The sequence below is a fragment of the Mesoplodon mirus genome (assembly GCF_964341445.2).
Source record: "Mesoplodon mirus genome assembly, chromosome: 6".
Taxonomy (NCBI): Eukaryota; Metazoa; Chordata; class Mammalia; order Artiodactyla; family Ziphiidae; genus Mesoplodon; species Mesoplodon mirus.
The window spans coordinates 44,214,380-44,234,947 of NC_138982.1; the positions used below are offsets into that span (position 1 = coordinate 44,214,380).

The window sequence follows — 20,568 nt, forward strand, 5'->3', positions numbered from 1 at the left end:
GAAAATTTATGTCCACACAAAAACCTGAACATGAAAAAATCCTGCACTTGGATGTTTATAGCAGCTTTATTCATAACTGTCCAAACTTGGAAGCAACCAAGATGTCCTTTGGTAAGTAAATGGATAAATAAACCGTGGTACATCCAGGCTATGCAATATTATGCAGCTCTAAAAACAAATGAGCTATCAAGCCATAAAAAGACATGGAGTAGGGCTTCCCTGGTGGCACAGTGGTTGAGAGTCCGCCTGCCGATGCAGGGGACACGGGTTTGTGCCCCAGTCCGGGAAGGTCCCACATGCCGCAGAGCGGATGGGCCCGTGAGCCATGGCCGCTGAGCCTGCGTGTCCAGAGCCTGTGCTCCGCAACGGGAGAAACCACAACAGTGAGAGGCCCGGGTACCGCAAAAAAAGAAAAAAAAAAAAAAGAAATGGAGTAAACTTAAATACATATTATTAAGTGAAAGAAGTCAATCTGAAAAGGCAGCATATTGTATGATTCCAACTATATGACATTCCGGAAAAAGCAAAACTGTGGAGACAGTAAAAAGATTAATGGTTGCCAAGGAATGGGGTGGGGAGAGAGGGATGAATAGATGGAGAACAGAGGATTTTTAAGGCAGTGAAACTATTCTGTATGATACTATAATGGTAGATACATGTTATTATACATCTGTCCAAGCCCTAGAATGTAAAATACCACGAATGAACTCTAATATGAACTATGGACTTTGGGTGATAATAATGCATCAATGTAGGTTCACCAATAAACGTACCACTCTGCTGGGAGATGCTGGTAATGGGGGAGGCTGTGCGTGTGTGGGCACAGGGGTATATGAGAAACCTCTGTCCTTTCTGTTTAATTTTGCTGCAACTTCAAAAAATAGTCTTTTAAAAGGAAAAATCATTATCATGTGATCAAAATGTATGCAGCTAATAAATTTAGTAAAATATTAAAAACTAGAAAAATAGATTTCCAATACTTTTCCCCCATAAGCCAGTGATTTATCTTGTGCATTCCCTGGGGTTTGCACTCCCTACTTTGGAGATCTGTGATCATATGAATCCTTCTTGATTAGGAGAGTGCCACAATCTGGACTTTGTGTACGTACATCTGGCAGCCCAGTATGGGACAGTTGGAAGAAGGAAAGGCTGGAGGTGGCAAGATTTGGTTAGGAGGTCATTCTTTCCTTCCTTACTTGTTGAGTTTTTCCTTCAGGCAATGCACCAAAGGTGAAGTGAATAAAAAGGAATGCAGTGGAGAATGCAATAAAGATGATAAAAATATTATTGCCCAATCAAGTCATATCCATGGCTTGTCTCAATGGGGACCTAAGGAAACTTAGCCAAGTGTGGGCCTTGGGTGAGATGGGATGGGGGAAAGAGGGGGTAGCAGCTACCTGGTTAGGAAAAGACCTCCCATCCTCCAGAGATTGCTATTTTTTACTGTACTGAGGGCCTGGGAATTAATTAATCCCATTGCCTACTCTTGACTCACCAAACTATAATTAATGTAAGCTACTGCCTGCTCGTTCCGGACACTGATCCCTGTAAACCCAACAGGCCTCAAACATGTCTGTTCTCTCCTGGCAGTATCATCCTCTTTGCACTCTCTGCCTCTTCTCCCTCAAACCATCCAGGATCCCTCTTATGCCCAAATCTTTCTTTCCATTGTGTCTTCTGAAATTCCCATTCCTTAGTAAATAAGCTTACCCACTTATCTTATTAACCTAGGCATTTCCTTGACTCAACTCAAGACTGGCTTTTCTCCAAGACACAACTTCTCCATAAGAACTTTGAAGTGGATACTTAACGTTTAGTAACATTGGCATCCTCCCCATTTCCCAGTGCTATTTCCAGGACCTTAGTCCTCTGTGCTTGCATAAAAACTTGCTTCTTTGAGGGTCATGTCACATGGCTGCATCAGCCTCCCTCTCCTGTCCCTGCCATCTTGTGACCTGTTACTCCCTCTGAGCTGGAAAGTCTTAGCTCCTGGTTTACATTCCTGCCCTCCACCCTCACCCTGCTATTATCCAGACAAATTCATCATCCCCAGGGACAACACTCTAGTTTCCTTCTTGTTTGACCACTCTGACTCCAGAGACCAGCACCTAAATCCACGCAGAACTGCTCCACTCTTTGACCACCATGTTTTCTCCCAATTCTATTTCTCCTTACTTCTACTGTTCTAGGACACTTTGGCAAACTACATCCTGAGGGCCAGATGCAGCTCACTGTTAATTCTGTAAATAAAATTTAATTGGGACACAGCCATGCCAATGCATTTATGTATTGTCTATGGCTGATTCTTGTTACAACAGCAGAGTTGAGTAGTTGAGACAGAGACCATAAGGCCCACAAAGCCAAAGGTATTTGTTCTCTGGCTCTTTACAGAAGTTTGCTGACCTCTGTTCTAAGCAAACAAAATAAAATAAAAAGTCTTTTTCTACAAAAGTAATACATGAGCATTGTAAGAACATTCAGGAAATATAGAAAAGTATTGATACAATAAAGAAAAACAACTCCCAGGGACTTTCCTGGCTGTCCAGTGGTTAAGATTCTGCACTCCCAATGCAGGGGGCACAGGCTCGATCACTGGTCAAAAAAAGAAAGAAAAAGAAAAACAGCTCCCAATATTCTGTAACTCAGATAAAATCACTATTATCAATAATCTTTTGGTGTTTTCCTTCCTATTATTTTGCAGCTTTCATGTCTGTGTGAAGGTACATATGAATGAATATACCTATATATATAAATTATTTATACAAAATTAGGAACATATCATTTTAAAATCTGCCTTTTGATTTCAAAATATATTTTGAATATTTTCCTATATGAATTGCTACTTTCTTGTAATATGATTTTATTTTATTTTTCACAAATAAACCAACTTTAATAGATATTATTTTGTATTTATATAGCACCTTCTTCAAGAATCTTAGATGCTTTACAGACATTATATCTAATTAATCCCCACAACAACCCTGTGAGGTAGGTATTACTCCCATTTTACAAGATAGGGAGACTGAAGCACAGAGAAGTTAAGTGACTTGCCCAAGATCACACAGTTAAATTCACTGAAAAGCCAGGACCTGAGCGCCTTAGCCTCCCAACTCCCAGATAAATACCTCATGACAGAATCTTTAATGAAAAGTAGCTTTAAAGAAAGTATCAAGAGTAGTATGTTATGGAAGTGAGGTTTTTCTACTGCCATCAAGGAAAGAAAAAACCCTACACGGAGGTTAGAGGTGACGAGACCCATATATTACATTCCCCCCATCTTCCTTTTGCCTAAAGTCTCAGGGCTCCTGTCTCGAGCCAGCTAAAGCAGCCAAGACAGAAGCCATGTGACTTAGAAGTGAGACTTAATTTAGAATATTTACTTTCTGTATAGTAGCCCATGGAATGAATATAACATAATTTAGTTAGCCAGGCATCATTATAGAAAATTAATTTTGTTTATAACTTTTGCTCTTTCAAATAATGAATTATGAACATTTTTAACTCTTTACTGGCTATAATGAGAAGAGGGTTAGAGTCACCACCTACTGAATGGATAGTACATATACTTATATTGTTATATACATCTGTATATATACACACACATATATAAATGTAATAAGTCAGCATTGTACTTCATATATTCCTAATGGTCCTTGGTTGTTTTGGGGTTTGGGTGGAGAGGTGGGGAAGGGCTAGAGGTGGAATGAGTAATATATGGGAGCACCAGTAATATTTTATGAAAATGATTATTTGGGAAACTAATGTTAAGAGTACTTATCGGGTAGATTACATATTCTTGCTTTAAATCTTAAAGACTTGAAAAAATAGGATTTACCTCGTGATGAATGAAATTCTAATTGCTGGGTGACTGGCTGGGTGTTATGAACCAAAATTGGAAAGATGCAGGGATGAGAGTCAATTTGGAAGAGAAATGCACCAGTTGAAAATACAAGATAGTTACATTTTATTTATTTATTTTTTTGACATTTGTTTATTTGGCTGCACCGGGTCTTAGTTGTGGCCTGCAGGATCTTTGTTGCAGCATGTGGGATCTAGTTGCCCCACAAGGGATCAAACCCGGGCCCCCTGCATTGGGAGTGCAGAGTCTTAACCATTGGACCACCAGGGAAGTCCCAAGATAGTTATATTTTATGATAGTTACATTGCATGATTGTAAGCAGCTCTTTGCAGGAAACCGCCCTCAGCAGGAAGCCCCTTTCCTTGTCACTTTAGCAAAGCTATATTGTAACTAACTTTTAAACCAGGCACCCCCATGCTCTACTGATGTCCAGCCCAAGCACACCTTTCAAATCTTTTAATCAGGCAATACCTTGCCTAACTTGCCGATTCTTTCCGTAGATGAAATAAACAGAAACGAAGAATAAGTAATTAACAGATGACCAGATCTCTTCCCTAGCTTCCCCTTCAGTAATCTCTCAAACTGTGTGACCAAACTGTGTGAACAAGATAACATTTAGAGGAAGATCACAAGAAGTCAACAAGTCTGCATGCACTGGGGTGATGGCGATGACTCTGACCCCCTATCTCAATGATTAACTGAGATTACTTCCCTCCTTCCCTTTAAAGCTTTCATGGCCAAGCAGAATCTTTGGAGGTAGTTTTTTGGGGGACACTGAGTCTATCATCTCCCCAGATTGCTGGCACTGTGATTAAAGACAACTTTCCTTTCCATCAACATTTGTGAATTTGATTTTGTAAGCAGCAAGCAGCGGGGCCCAATTCAACAATATGATTTTGAATCATGCAAATGTTAAATAGCGAGATATTAAAATTGCAATAAAGTCTCACTTTATACACAAAATTTGAAACAATTTTTTAAATTTTTTGAAAACAAAATTTGAAACAATTTCCCAAACTTTTAAAAATTGGCCAAAGGCTGAATATTTTTTAAGCAAGTACATTTTTAAAAATTCAGGTATTAAATATTTATTGAACAACTATTATATATCATGAACGTATAAGAAGTGCTGGAGATACATGAACTGATAAATTAGACATGACTGACTACTTATTTTTAAAATGCTACACCCCAAATTGACCAAATGAATCAGATGATTTCACACCAGTGCAAAGTTCAATGGGACATTGATCTGACTGTACACTTTGAGATAAAGGAAGCAATAGATTTTGGGGGGCTATTTATTCCATTCCTTTATTTCCATTGAGAAAATTCTTTTTGCAATGACATTTTTAGAGAGGAGATCTGTTGCAGTTTTCACAGTTACTGTGAATCAGTACAAAGATATTAAAAATGCACTTCAAGCCTCTTGAAGGAAGCATATTTTGCAAATGCTAAAGAAGATTACTATTAACAAAAGGTATTTTAATGATCTTATTTATAGAATCACCCTTATCCAAATATATTGCCATGGTGTCTTATTTAAGAAAAGACTTAATTTTTAGTGACTTCATGAGATCAAATACCTTCCTCCATCTTAAAAATATGTTAGGCAATGATTAGTGAGAGAAATGAATATTAAATGACATTTTTATAAGCATCTTTTTAATCTTAATTTCAACAGGCATCAGACTCATAGTTGATTATGGTTTCATGATTTCAAGTAGTATAGTAAATTAAAATAAAGTCTTATATCACTTATAAGTGGAATCTAAAATATGACACAAATGAACTTATCTACGAAACAGAAGCAGACTCACAAACATAGAAAACAGACTTGTGGTTGCCAAGGGGGAGTGGATTGGGAGTTTGGGATTAGCAGATGCAAACTATTATATATAGAATTGATAAACAACAAGGTCCTACTGTATAGCACAGGGAACTCTATTCAATATCCTGTCACAAACCATAATGGAAAAGAATACGAAAAATAATGTATATATATATATAACTGAATCATTTTGCTGTACAGCAGAAATTAACAGAACATTGTAAATCAACTATACTTCAATAAAATACATTTTAAAAATAAAATACAATCTTATATTTGACCCTAGCTTTTTTTTAAAAACATACAAGCTCCATCCTTTTTTTAATTTAATTTAATTTATTTTTGTCTGCGTTGGGTCTTCGTTGCTGCGTGTGGGCTTTCTCTAGCTGCGGTGAGCAGAGGCTACTCTTCCTTGCAGTGCACAGGCTCTAGGCGCGCGGGCTTCAGTAGTTGTGGCACTTGGGCTCAGTAGTTGTGGCTCGCAGGCTCTAGAGCGCAGGCTCAGTAGTTGTGGCACATGGGCTTAGTTGCTCCATGGCATGTGGGATCTTCCCAGACCAGGGCTCGAACCGGCGTCTCCTGCATTGGCAGGCGGATTCTTAACCACTGCGCCACCAGGGAAGCCCACCCTAGCTTTAATATTCACATTTAGAATTCCCAAGACAGATGTCAGTTTGCAGTGTTGTCTAATCTAGTCACTTTATTATTGTTTATACAACCAATCCCAATAGGCCTCCAAAAGAGACACCTGTTATACTGAAATTCTAATTTCCAGTTGCCTGCTGCCATAGCTAATGACTCTAGGATGCAAAACCCTTGAGTCAAGTTGTAATTAGAGACAGAAAAAACCCACTACAAATAAAGGATAGACACACACCTTTTCAAAAAGTCCAGTGAAATCTGACAATGATTTGATTTTAAAAAGAACACTGGCAGGGCTTCCCTGGTGGCGCAGTGGTTGAGAGTCCGCCTGCCAGTGCGGGGGACACAGGTTTGTGCCCCGGTCCAGGAGGGTCCCACATGCCGCAGAGCGGCTGGGCCCATGAGCCATGGCCGCTGAGCCTGCGCGTCCGGAGCCTGTGCTCCGCAACAGGAGAGGCCACAACAGCGAAAGGCCCGTGTATCGCAAAAAAAAAAAAAAAAAAAAAAAACCACTGGCAAATGCTTGCTTTTCATATCACACATACACACACCCATCTGTCTTTAGCTTGAAGCAGAAACGTAAAATGTCAGTTAGAAGCTACTACTGTTGCTATAGTGGATCCATTGGAGCGGATCTAAACCAGAAAGCAGTTGACCTTTATGGAAACATCTGCTGTAATTGTCATTTGGAGATTAACGCACAGTAAAAACTGTCTTATAAGCAGCTTTCATAACAGCGAGTACTTGAACTTCTGAACAACTCAATGTACACTAAAATTATTAACTTTTAAAATAATTCTACAGGGGCTTCCCTGGTGGCGCAGTGGTTGAGAGTCCGCCTGCCAATGCAGGGGACAAGGTCTGGGTCCGGGAAGATCGCACATGCCGCAGAGCGGCTGGGCCCATGAGCCATGGCCGCTGGGCCTGCACATCCCGAGCCTGTGCTCCGCAGCGGAAGAAGCCGCAGCAGTGAGAGGCCCGCGTACCGCAAAAAATAATAATAATAATAATAATAATTCTATGATCTCTGAAGACAAATATAAAAAACATCAAAACAAACATGAATTTAGGATGCAAATATCATTCATGTAAAGGCCTATGTTTTTTCTGGCCTTTTTGCACATTTATCCTGTGACCAAAATTTTGTCTCATCCACTCTGAAATACATATTATAGGAGGATGAATAGGCAGTTTTAAAGTACTAGAAGAGCAAAGGAATTCTTCTAAGGTTAGTTCTTCAAAATCCAAGAGCCTTAAGAAAAACATGATGCTGCTGGGGAAATGGCGCTGATAGACTTGCTCTAGGCAGGGTTTCCACAAACTTTCAACTTGTAAAAAACACAATTATCTGTGAAGTGCAATAAAGCAAAGCACAACAAAACAAGGTATGCCTGTAAGCCTGGACACTTCTGCCACATCAGCTCCTCAGGGACAAGCCAGAGAGCTTCTTCCATCAACTGTCTCAAAACTGGGGTAGGAATGGGCCGTGCAGGCTCTGGGTTCAGCTTGGCTACTCTATCCCAAAAGGAACAGTACATGTTTTTAGGAACACTAAGGGACCCTTTTCTCTTTCATAGTTATGCCACTGGTACCTCTGCAAGGGACTTCATATGTCTCTCAAAGGTATCTGCATGCCAAATTAGAAATCCTATTTGCATACTCCAGTGAAGATTAACTAGCCTGTCACAGATATTTTATTTCTTTGATGGTTGTCGGGCTGCACCCCAGAAGCCTGCAAGCCCTGTGCTTGCCCAGCTTCAAGACTGAGGAAACAGCCCAGAGTCAGCAACAGAGACATCAGTGGTCTGATGGATGGGGGAGCTTACATGCCGGAAGCAAGGTCCTGGAGCGACACCCCACTGTATGGGGTGGACGGCCAGACAGGAAGTAGCTGCAGGCTTCGCTCTGGGGAGGACTAGGGAGGCTCTCAGTTACGGGGAAATTGATGTCAGCTTCGCTCAGGTTACCAGGGAAAGCAGCAGAGGAGCTGGCCCTCTAAACTCCTGTTAGCCCCCCCGGGCTAAGTACTTTCCTGGGGCAGAGGTTTTCCCCTTGCTAAACTATCAAGGGGTAGCCATTCCAAGCTAAATATTAGAATAATGACTATCTCTGGTGGGGGAGGGTGGGAAGTATGTCGGTATTTTCTGACTAGGGTCTACAATTATGGGGGAAGATTTAGGGGGAAGGTCAGTTAAGTGAGTAGGGTGTAGGTGAAGTGGGGACTGGTCAAGCAGGGGAGGTACAGAGAACCTCTAAGCAAGTACATTGTAAACCTTGTTTACAACATTGCCATATGACTGTCCCATGTAAGAGAAATACCCATCACCCTTTGTCAATATCGTTGGAACCACTTTTTTTTCATGTGCAGCAAAATTTCCATGAGTGATTTTGATGATCACTATTCTATTACTCTAATGTTCACTGTTATTTTAGTTGTAAATATTTCTATTATCTTAACACCCACCAAATATTGTTAATTGGTGGTGGTGGTACAGTACTGAAAAATACACCTGAAATTCAGTAACTTTGGAAGATGAGGCAGATGTAATTAAAAAGCCACTAAGAAGGCAAGTAAATGAGACACATGCAATGCTATTAATTTAGGAGCAAGCATTCTGCCAAATATTAAAGATGATGCTGAGAAAATATAGGGCTGCATTAATGCAAAAATGAGCATAAGCACAGTAGATTTAACAGCTCCATAACTCATCCTTTCTAATTTATGTTTACTCTTAGGAAGAAATTTTTCTAGAATATGCACATTTTGAAGACTGCTAAGTCTTCAGGTATGCATCTCTTAGATCAAATAAATCATGTAGGAAACTGTTCTAGGTAAATTCAAGTGACGAAATCCTGGAGACGTTTGGAAATGCAATGTTAAAATATGAAAAAGGCCCAAGCTGGAGCTGTAAAGTTAGAAGTTCTCCATGTAAGATCAAGTTTCAATCATGAGAAAGGATGGACTTGCCAAACAGAGAGTACACATTTAAGAGAGGGTCAAGGACATAATCTTCTGAAGCCACCAAATTCAGAGGACAGGAAGAGGAAGCAGATAGGGAGGACCCTTACTGAGAACCTAGAACGTGTCAAGAAGGTTCCAAGCATATACTTCTAGCATCGCATTTAATCCTCCCTACACCCCTGCCAGACTGTTGTATACACCTGGTTGTATAATGAGGGCCATAAGAAATGAAAGGTGAATCAGCTTAGTCCAGACAGTGCGGGTCTGTCAGATTAAGGCATGGGTTAGCCTGACATAGAAAAATCAACTGCACAATTTCAAGATAGAGAGGAGGGAAACTGAGGTAACTCAGATGAAATGAACCAGTGCCCTCTGTCTCAGTAAATGACACCAGCATCTACCCAGTTTGCAAAGCCACAAATCCAGGAGTTACCTTTCACTTGTCCTGTCCTTTTCTTACCCCCTCATCAAATCCATCAGCAGGTCCTAGGACTTCTACCTGAAGTTATATCCTTATCTTTAAACCACATCTGCTGTCCACAACCTTAGACTAAGGTACACTTATCTCTCCCCTAGAAAGCTCCAGTCACTTTCTATCCTGTGGCTACACTTTCTGAGATGCCACCCATTTTCCCTACAGCAACTAACAACATAACATGAATGCTATCAACATTTGGGGTATTAATTAATCATTGTTCATTGTTGGGACTTCATTGTTGGGAATGTCCTGTCCATTTCAGAATATTTAGCATCCCTGGCCTCTGTCCAGTAGCGTCCCAAGGAAATGCCTCCCTTTACTTCCAAATGTCCCTGGGTGCAGGGTCGGAAAGGGGATAATACTGTTCCACCCCACCTCCCGCCATCCCCAGGTCGAGAACCACCGAGCCTCAGTGATCTCTTAAGGTATATCAGTTTATGCCACTGCTTTGCTTAAACCTTTAGTGGCTTCCCACTGCATTGGGAATAACGCCCTAACTCCTGAGGATCTCAAGGCTGTTCATGACCTGCCCCCATTTGCTTCTTCAACCTCATTTGCTTCTTCAACCTCATTTCCTATAGCCGTCCTCTTTCTCCTCTTCAAGCTGCTTCAATCCAGCTTCCTTCCTCATCCTTAGCCACAGCAACCTGTTTCCTGCCTCTAGGGCTTTGTGCCTGCTATTCCCCTGGAATAGCTTCTCCCTTGGCTCTTCTTGACTAGCCCTTCTCTTTTTCTTCAGGACTAGGCACCAATGATAATATAGGTGTGAGGCTGCCAGTGGCCATCCTGGCTAAGACTGAAGGCAAGCACTGATGACAGACAGAAAAAGGGAAGGAAGGAAGAGGGGAGGGAGGGAGAGGGAGAGAAGGAGGGAGGGAGAGAGGGAGACAGAGAGAGAGAGAGAGAGAATGGAAATGATAGCTTTTGACCCCCTGGATTCCGCTGTGCCCTAGGTAAGACTCATCCATTTGAATTCCCAGTACACAGGCAGTGACATTTCCCTTTCTACTTAAGCTGCTTTGGGTTGGGTATGTACCACCTGCCATGGAAAACACTGACTACACCTGTGTGTAGCAAGGGTGGAAAGCGGACTAGTCTCTTTTAGTACTGGGTGAAAGGTGTGTTTTCAGGATTCCGTTGCAAGCTCCCTTAAAGAAGGTCTAGGCTCTTTGGCAGAGTTGCCCAAACCATTTCCAGCTCTCCACTAAATATCTCCCATAGCCCCCACCCCATCATATCTTTTTCTCTTTCTTCTTCTTCCATCTCTTCCCATCTTTTGCCCCAAGGACGCTCAAAACTCCTCTTTCCTGGAAAAGAAATCTTCCCTCTACCCAGTTAACCTGAGGCAGGAGAACAGATGGGCTCCAGGCTAGACATTTACAGCTACCTTCCTGTTCATATTTATTGAGGTAGGAGATAGATGGGTTACAGGCTAGATATTTTTGCAACCGGCCTCCTGTTTATACCGCGAGATAGAAATGACAAGAGGAACTGGGTAAATAGCTGGACTTTGTCTCCTGTGGACACTTTAAGATAACAGTAATGGCAGGGGCAGAGAGGGGCTTAGCCCTGCTCAGGTAAAAAATCAAGAGATCACATATTTCTCATCCTTGGAGTCAGGGAGACCTCAACTGCACATGCACAGAAAGGCTCCTCGAGGGTCAAAAAGAGTGGGGGGGGACGCCAGACTATAAGTTTTGCTAACTTCCCAGGGACCCTCGCACTGAAATCCATCTTGGCTAAAGGATGCACACGCACATAGGGAAGGACCCTGAGACTAATCAGCTATGGGGGCAAAACAAGATGACTGGCCAGAGGAAAACAAAGACCAGGAAGACTGCCCCCTTACAAATGATTTAAACTTCCCGAAGGCGTCACTCTCTCTGAGCTTGCCCGTGAGTCTCTCTGCATGTATTCTGCTTTTCTAATAAACGCCTTACTCTCCTTTCTACCTTCTGTCTCCTTGTCAAATTTTTTTTCAAGGCAGACAAGAACTGAGGCCCAGACTATAGCCACAGCTTCTCGTGGTCTAGGGGTCAGGACTTGATGCTCTCACCGCCGCAACCAGGTTTCCATCCCTGGTCAGGAAACGAAAGCCTCACTGCAAGGTGCCCCTCTCTGCTGTGTCTGTCCAAAATCAACCCTTTTAGATTACATCCTCTCTCTCCCACCCTTCACCATCAAACTGCTTAAAAGAGATTACACACTCCCCTCCATTTTCTCATCATCTCCACCAGATAACCCTGCCACCAGGCTTTTATACTCACCCTTCTAGTGAAATTGCATCTGCCAATGGTCACCATCACCTCCTAGTTGGTCAACTAACCCATGGCCTTTTCTTGGTCCTCACTCTTATTGCTCTTTCTGCAGCATTTAGCCTAGCTGACCATGCCTTCCACATGTCCCCTGGCTTCTGAGATACCTAAAGGTTTTCCTACCTTCCTGGCCATTCTTTCTGGTTATTGGGGCAAAACCTCTAGGCAAGAGTGATAAGGTGAGTGCCAATGCTTGATTCAATCTCCTTGGTTCAAGTGAAGCCACTCAACTGGTTATTAGTCCTACTCCTTTAAAATTTCACCTGAAAGGGCCCATCACTTAGGTTGCTCAGAAAAACCTAATGCTAGTAGATAAAAATTGAAATGGTCTAGGCACCATTCTATAATGGGAAGTGTTTATTTCTTTATGCTCTCTGAACACTTGGATAGTATCTACAAATGTCCACTGGATTTACCTGTCCAGGTATCCCTCCTCTATTCATACTATACACCAGAACTTTAACTTGAGGTCTTAAAATGGACTGGCTAGAAAGACCAATCCTGCATCATAAAATGAAGTATATATAGTACAATTAACAGTTATTTTAAGCATAAATAATGAACAGATATAATTAAAGTGAGGCTCCTGTGTTAATTGTTGATCCTTCCCTACCTGGGTATTGGGGGAAACCAATGGTTGGTTTGTCTGTACAAAGTTCAGGCACTTGATCCCAATTTAGTGATATTTTCTGACCATTATGAAATGAAAAGAATTATTTTCTTATAAGGAAATGAGCAGATCTTATGAGTTATGAGCAGATCCTAGTCTCACTTTTTCCTGTGTGTAGTAATATAGCAGATTTTTGTTCTATTTTGTTCCTATTTTCACTTTGATTTTGATTAGGAACACTTGTGGTGTGGTTGCTGGCAAGACAGACCACACACACATGAGCCTGGATGAAGTAGGCAATAATCATGACCACATTTCAGCTTAGAACCTTCTTTTTTAAGGAAGGTCCTTCAGGCATTTTTATTAACAAGCAGATATAAACTTGGCAAGAGTACCTTTCAAAATCACAGTTCCAATTATTTTTGTGAGGTCAAGAGAAAGTAGAGAACACAATGGTGGTGGCTTAGCATCAAAACAATAACAATCAAGTTGCTGACCTTATGCTTCCATCAAACATAACTATCACCCGCTCTGTTCCCTGACCTCTGAAGGATGAGGAGAAGCTGGCATTCAAGACTTGACATTAATCTAGACCACACGTAGCACTTGCTTTGATAGCAGACACAGCTCCCACCCATACCCATACTTGGACAAAATGGTGGCCACGTTCTCTGTGCCAAACCTTCTCATCTCTGACCATCTTCTAGACCTTGAAGTATCTGATTCTCCCCGGGCAAGGGCGGACCACTGGAACTGGACCTTCAGGAGCAGGAATGCTAGGCTGCGCCACCTTGGGTGTCTTCTCCACGTGAAACGCTTCACCTGAGGCTGACTCCACTGAGGCCACACCCGAGAAGGCGTGGCGCAGGTCGTAGTGCGCTGGGTGCACCGGTGGGGACATCGGGGGAGCTGCCACGGCCCTGGGTCCCACCACCAGGGAGGCCGCGGGCAGGCCAGCTGGAAAAAGCGGTGGCCCAGCCGAGCCCGGTGCAGTGGTGAAGGGCCCTGCTTCGGCGCCGTCTGGTTGGGGCTGCGGGAGCACAGGCTGGAGAGAGGATCGTTTCCTTAGGTTAGCTGCCTTTCTCTTCCTTCCAGGTGGAACCCCACCCAATTCTCTCACAGTACTAATTTTTATTTGCAAGGAATCTGGCAAAAAAGAACTACCTAGGTACAAGGGATGGTCATCAGGGCTCCAGGGGAGGGGTAACTGGCCTCCGGTAGCCCCTTTCTCACCAGTTGTGTTGGGGATGGTAGACTTACACTCTTCCACGAGCAAAAGAACCCCACCTTATGGCTAACCTTCACCAGTAGCTTCACCCTCTTTTTCATCTACACCTGCAGCCACAGGGAGCTGTGAGACAGATCTGGCCACCTGGACTCTGCAACTCAGAAAACCACGCCCACTTCCCCCTCCTCTCCCCGCCCCCACTCCCAAGCTAGAAATAAAACACGTGGCCTTGCCAATTGCACACTAGGGAGGTTCTGCCCTGTAACCACCAGTTCGTGGGAGGGGAGGGCATGGCTGAAACAACCTTTTGTTTTTTGATGATTTCACATTCCCTGGCGCTATTTATATGGTGGGGCTCAAAAGGACAGGCAGCAAATGCCCTGAAATTACTAATGCACCGCAGAAAGGTGAAGGGGTCATTGTATTCTGAAGATAAGGGCAGGTGCATCCATGACGCCCTTACCTGTGTTTGGAACACCGTGCAGGTCACTGCAACATCTTCCCCACCAGCAACCTTCTCAGTGACTCTCCCCTTACAGAAGCCATATTGCTGCCCACAGAAAGAGAGGAGTTATTTGAACCAGTTCAGAAAGTGGACTTCTCTCCCAGTTTCACTTATACTCCAACACATCAAGGGAAAAAAACTTAAATTCTTAATTCCTTTTTTTAAAAAAACCTTTTTCCTAAAGTGTATGGTTTCTGCTTATATTTTATATTGAATGTAGAAAATACAGAAAAGCTTTGGGAATGAGAGAGATCACCCATAATCTCAGAAATGGTGGTGACCCAGGAGAACTTCTGTTCACATCTATGTATTTCTTTCTTATTTTTAACTACTATTAAATATCATTTAAAAATTGGCATCACTGGGGCTTCCCTGGTGGTGCAGTGGTTGAGAGTCCGCCTGCCAAGGCAGGGGACATGGGTTCGTGCCCCGGTCCGGGAAGACCCCACATGCCGTGGAGCGACTGGGCCCGTGAGCCATGGCCGCTGAGCCTGCGCGTCCGGAGCCTGTGCTCCGCAACGGGAGACGCCACAACAGTGAGAGGCGGCCCGCGTACTGCAAAAAATAAAAAATAAAATAAAATAAAAATAGGCATCACTGACTACACCATTTTGTATACTGTGTTTTTCATGTGCTATAATGATAGCATTCTCTTATATCATTCCTTATTCTTTGAAAGTGTAATTTTCGTGTCTGTATAATTTTCTATTTACTAATGTGCCATATTTTATTCAATGATTCCCTCCTTTTGGACATTCAGATCTTCTGGGGTCATTTTGTACCTGTCATAAATCATCTTTATAGATATATTCTGTCAAACACGATCTCTTTAGGCTAAATTCCTAGAAGTGGACATTACTGGCTTAAGGACTTGAAAGATTTCATATCAGAGGTCTATCTAGAAAATCTACACTTTATACTCCCAATGGCCTGACATGACTCATCTTAATTAGGAAACAGCCTCTCTAACTCCAGGGGCCTCCATTGGGTGAGAAGATCTGCTGATAGCTCTTAAGCAGGGGAGATGACACCCCAGTGGATGGCCTGGCACGACCCAGCCTCACAGGGAGTGGGTATTTTGCATTTCTCTTTTCTGCAGCCCCAAGATACGAATATGCTCTAAGGTTGCTCTGTTCCATGACTGGCTTTACCAACCCAATGCCTAGCCCGCTCACCTTTTCTGCCAGCTGGTTGCACTTGGCTGGGTCTACGACCTCTTTAGCAACACAGTCAGTGGCAGCCACTGCAAACTCCACAGAGACAGAAGCTGGAAGAGGCTGATGAGGATAAATGAAAATTTTCATGAAGCAACATGACTTAGCATGAAAAAGGCTGGTAAGGAGAGGCCAGAGGGAAGTAGCGAGGGCCATGGCATTGCACAGTCCAGGGAGCACGGTTCACGGAGACCACACTGTGTGGCCAGGAAACATGCCCCCGGTGGCTTACATAGGGCTTACAGTGAGACATTGGGTTTTTGAAGGGCTTGCATGCAGAAGCTGGGGTTGCCTGAAGGAGGTGCATGTATCCACTGCCCATCATTCAGAGCAGAGGTGAGTTTTCAGGTAGAAAGCAGGAACCCAGAGGGCTGACCTTACACTGACCTGAGTGGGAACCCTGCCTCCTGCCAACTTCCCTATTGGGGTTGCACTTTGAGACCCAAGGCTCAGGTTACTCCAAGATGGGGTGGGAAAGTAAAGAAATTAATTCCTCTCCCACGTATTTTAGACAGCAGGATCAAATGAAAAATATAAATGAAAGTACAGAAGATACTTATGCTTTTCTATCTTATAGTTCTTGGAGAATATGGACACTTACAATAATAAAATATCTGTTATTTGTTATAGTCTGGGGCGGAGGTGTTCTGAGAATTGCATATTCTGGTTAATAGAATTACTATCTATAGTGTATTTCCCAGTATGCCATGGCTGGCATCCAGAATACCAGTTTTTAAAAATATTAGAATTCCATTGCATTCAAATGTCCTAACCCAACCACGGTACAATTAGGTTTTTTTTTTTTTCAGTGACTCAAAGGCATTTTAGGATCCTGCCATTATATGTAAGTATGCCCATGCCTTTGTAAGTATCAATTACAAGAGTGCTGTAGATGTTCCGTGGTGATGGGTGATGGCGATGTGGAGACCCATGAATTTACAGTGGGTGCTTCTGGATAAAGTGAGAACTTCCACCCCGGTGTTAACTGGAACCAAGGAACTGGGGACACACAGCATCTGGCTGTTTTGTGTTGAAGTGGCTTAGGTGGGGGATGTGCTGAGGGTCCTCGGAGTCCTTAGGACGCTCAGGACCCTTTCTTTCCCTTTTCTCCCACCACCCTTGTTGACTTCCCGTGGCTGCCCCTGCACCTGCTCCGTCCCTCACCCCTGCTTCACCACGTCCACTCCCAAAGTGCCACCAAACTGCCCAAACCGTCAGCAGGGTCTCAGTCTTACCACAAATTGAGCCCGAGAAATTTCCACAAGCTGAAAGTAGGAGCCGTTTTTCTGGGCGTTGAAGGCAGCCAGCGCGGCCTCTACTGCGTGCACCACCCGGCTGTCGTTGAGCGGGGCCAGCAAGGGGCAGTCTGGACACACCTTGTGCACGTCCTCGATCGAGTCTGCGCACAGAGCGAAGAAATCAACTTGGCTCGGGCTGTAATTCTCTGCGGCATTTGCCCCCCGCTCTGCTTATTTGAAAGGGCTAAAACATGCTCCAAATGGCTGCAGGAGGATTCTCTGCTTCTTACTAAACCTTCGGGTGGCTCCTGCCATGCTGGCATTGTTGCAGAAGCCCCTCTCGCCAAGGGGCGATTTTCACCTCCAATGAGAACAGGTCCTTAAAACACAGTTTTAAAGTCCCCAAAGCCAGGAAACTTGGCTTCTTTTCATCACCAACAAAGTGGCTAGAACTACTTCTGTTGAAAACAATTCAGGTTCCCTCCTCACTCTCTCTACCAGGTAACTATAATAAGAATAATAATCATCTCTACCTGGACTGGAATCACATTTTGCATACAACACGGAAAACTGTCCGTCCTGTTTCAGCACATTGAAATCGCAGTCTCCTTCCACCGCCTGGAGAAATAAACCCACAGTGAGGGCGCAGGAGGAGGGCTGACCTCTCACTTCTCACGGTGGGGGGGATGGTGGCGGGGGGACGTGGATGTCAAAGGTGAGCCTCACAAAATCTCCTTCACTGGGTGATGTTGAAACATGACACTGGTTTCGCACGGGGTGGGAGTACGATAAAAAGGTGATTTGTAAAAATCAGCCCCAGGGAAGGCGCCATCAATTGGCAATTTTAGCTGCCCCCGCGGCAGTCGCCCTAAGAGGGGCACTCACGTGCTCTTTCAGCTGCCTCACGCTGCAGTTTGCCAGGGGAGTGGGGTCCAGTACATGGCAGGTGGTTTCCAGTGTGTCTATTTCAAGTTCAAACACCTCTCCCGTGGGCCGCTGTGGAGACAGAGAATGAAGAGGTGAGCAGTCTAATCCTGCTGAGCGGGTCCAAGGGTGAGCCCCTACTGGGTTTGAACCCACCCCCTGTTGGAGAGGTAAGAAAGAAGGGGGCGTGGCCTTGGACTGGTTGATGGAAGCACAGCCATCACGCTGAGCTGTATCTGGAAGCTAAAAGTGAATATTGATACTTACTTAATTTAAAAAATTTCACCCTTCAAGCAGTACTTTGAAAAAGTCAGCTTTGGACTGTTCTCAGTCAAGCAGCGAAGTAAGTTGGTGTAGGATAATAACTTACTCTCTCTTTTATCTTCTTTTATCTTTTATCTTTTATCTTCTTCATCCCTCCCTCTACTTCTTCCTTCCTTCCTTCTCAACATCTACTTTCCTTCCTTCCCCATTTTCTTTTCCTTCCTAAAGGAAAAGTTGTTGTCTGTGGCTTTTTGTCTTTTAGCTTGTAGATGCCTGGATGAAAAGTTGCTGTTCCCTACTGCCCCCTGCTGGTAATGAGAGGGAAGCGTGAGCCTCCCTCTGATGGAGGAAGCAGTGTGTCAGTCGGTCACTAGCACAGAGGGAAGGAGAAGCGGGTAAGGAGGTGATAGGGGAGCTTGTATGACTCCTTGGAGTTGTTCCTGCCAGTTCACCTGTTTCTGTATCCTTTCTTCAAAGCCCGGAAAAATCCAGAAGGTACGAGTATGGCTATTTTTTCTTTCAGCCCAGCTCTGCTTGTCTCTCATGTCTGTTCTGCGTGATTCACTAGTACCTGAAGCCTCAAAATCTCCTTTCCTGGAGGAAGCTGTGTTTTATGATGTGCAGATATGCCCAAATTAACTTCCTGAAAACACTCAGAGCTAGTGAATAGGAGCCTGGGGCTCCTGGGTTTCTCCAACCCTGCTGTTAGTGAAAACTGCAGTGTTGTTCCTTCTTTCCCTCAAATATGCACATTGTGTGTCATTTCCCCTGAATTGATCAGTGCTTCCTCTGAATCACCATTGTACTTCACTATGGTTGCAGAACTCCTAAAATCCATCTGGGACAATCCTGATTTCAAATATTTTGTCCCATTGTGAGATCAGATGTCCATGAGTCAGTCCAGACATCCTGAGGTTTGCCTTATTTTCCTTCCTAGATTGTGAATCTCTTGTGGACACTATGTCTTTCTCACCTTTGTATTAGGTTGCATCATCAAAATGCCAATATTTGACTGCTTTTATTATACAAAACTGACTACTTCATATGAGTCAACTTAGCATCTCCCATAGTGCCTGACACTGGTTCTTGCCCATGGAAGGCTTGTAATCAGTGTTGACTGAAAGAATTATCTTTCATCAGCTATAAAATCTAATTTCAAAATAGGCAATAGATGGTTGTCTTTTCCCCACCTCTCCAAATCACTCAGCTGACCCCCAAGGCACACATTTCCCAGCTTGATCATCATTGTCACCAGCTTCAGGCTGCATTGGTTTCTTGTCTAGCATGTGAGGGGGTGAATCCTTTCATGCCAAGATTTCTCACTGGGATGTGGGTACCTTTCTTGGGGAGGCAGCTTGTGTAGAGGAAGGAACACAGTTCTGGAATTGAATCCTAGCCTGTTGCTTACTATTTTATGACCTTGGGTAAAAAAATGCCCTAATATGTCAGAGCCTTGGTTTCCTCATGTAAGACAAGGACAATACCCCACAGGACTGGGAGTGGGGTGAGAGAGGGGTTAAGGAGATGATATATGTGAAAGGGCCTGGCACATAGTAGGCACTTATCAAATGCACGTTTCATTCACTCTCAGTCTTTATCTAGAGAAACAGAACCAAAGGAAAAGAAGTGATTTCCAGTCAGTGGTAGTTCAGAAACTAGAATCCAGTCTCTGGTCCTAGTTTTTCTAGAAAACCACACTTTCTACCTGTGATCCTCAAAATATCATTCAAAGCCTTTCCCTCTCCTCCTGCCCCCATCCAGCACCCTCCTGGAGACCCCTGACCACAGTACAGAATGTCTCCTCTCTTCCCTCCGCCTGTCCTCTCCCTCCCTCCTGGGAGGAATCAGGGCGTTTCCATTCTGCGATTTCACTTGTGCTGGGAGGTGGGCTCTTAGAGACACCCAGCTGAGCCCCACCCCCTCCTACACAGCAGGTTCACTTACCCGCTGCCACACCTTCACACTGTCAATCTGGTTTAAGATGTGCTTGTAACCATGAGGAAGGTGCTTATTGATGTAGTCCACGGCCGCCAGGGCTGCTTGCTCTGTTTCTGGTTCATCACAGGCTGGTTCCCTATAACCCGGAATCAGGCTATGCGGGACAGAGCGGCAGCCACAGAGCTGAGCAAGGCAAAGGAGCAGGACGAGACGCTTCATGGTTGCCCCGGAGAGGTCCTGGCAGGTCGGCAGGCAGGTAGCTGGAGGCTTCGGGCCCAACCCAGGTGCTCTGCTGGAAAAGGCAGACTGGTGGAGGGTCCAAAGGCCCTTTATTTGCTGGAGCCTGTGGAAGAATTGCGTAAGGATGTGGGATGATTTCTGTTCTGGTTCCAAAAAAAGCCCCCGCAAACATCAGTCCTGGAAAAGCAAACAGGTTAAGACATCACTGGTCCCCCTTTAGCAGAAATCTGCCAGAGTCAGTGCTTGCTTGGGGGTGGGTGGGGGCAGATTGGGGGGTGGGCTGGGGAGATGCTCCAGAGTCGGCTTGGAACATGGTAACA

General features: G+C 44.0%; 1 protein-coding gene across 1 annotated transcript; it reads right to left on the reverse strand.

Annotated features, from left to right (window-relative positions):
- Positions 1-13,011: 13,011 nt before the first annotated feature.
- On the reverse strand, positions 13,012-20,314 carry AHSG (alpha 2-HS glycoprotein). The gene is made up of 7 exons (XM_082625100.1): positions 20,015-20,314; positions 17,768-17,878; positions 17,416-17,500; positions 16,880-17,043; positions 15,606-15,707; positions 14,389-14,475; positions 13,012-13,742 (listed from the first exon to the last, which is right to left on the reverse strand). The coding sequence occupies exons 1-7, from the start codon at positions 20,225-20,227 to the stop codon at positions 13,401-13,403; spliced, it is 1,104 nt and encodes a 367-aa protein (XP_082481226.1). The 5' UTR covers positions 20,228-20,314; the 3' UTR covers positions 13,012-13,400.
- Positions 20,315-20,568: the final 254 nt, after the last annotated feature.

What these genes read in the sequence shown, in the direction of transcription:
- AHSG (XM_082625100.1), bottom strand. Translation starts at nt 20,227, where the DNA reads ATGAAGCGTCTCGTCCTGCTCCTTTGCCTTGCTCAGCTCTGTGGCTGC. An exon ending in TGAGGCAGCTGAAAGAGCAC is followed by an intron (nt 17,501 to 17,767) that starts GTGAGTGCCCCT and finishes TTATTTCTCCAG; the next exon opens with GCGGTGGAAGGAGACTGCGA. An exon ending in TTTCTCGGGCTCAATTTGTG is followed by an intron (nt 15,708 to 16,879) that starts GTAAGACTGAGA and finishes TATCCTCATCAG; the next exon opens with CCTCTTCCAGCTTCTGTCTC.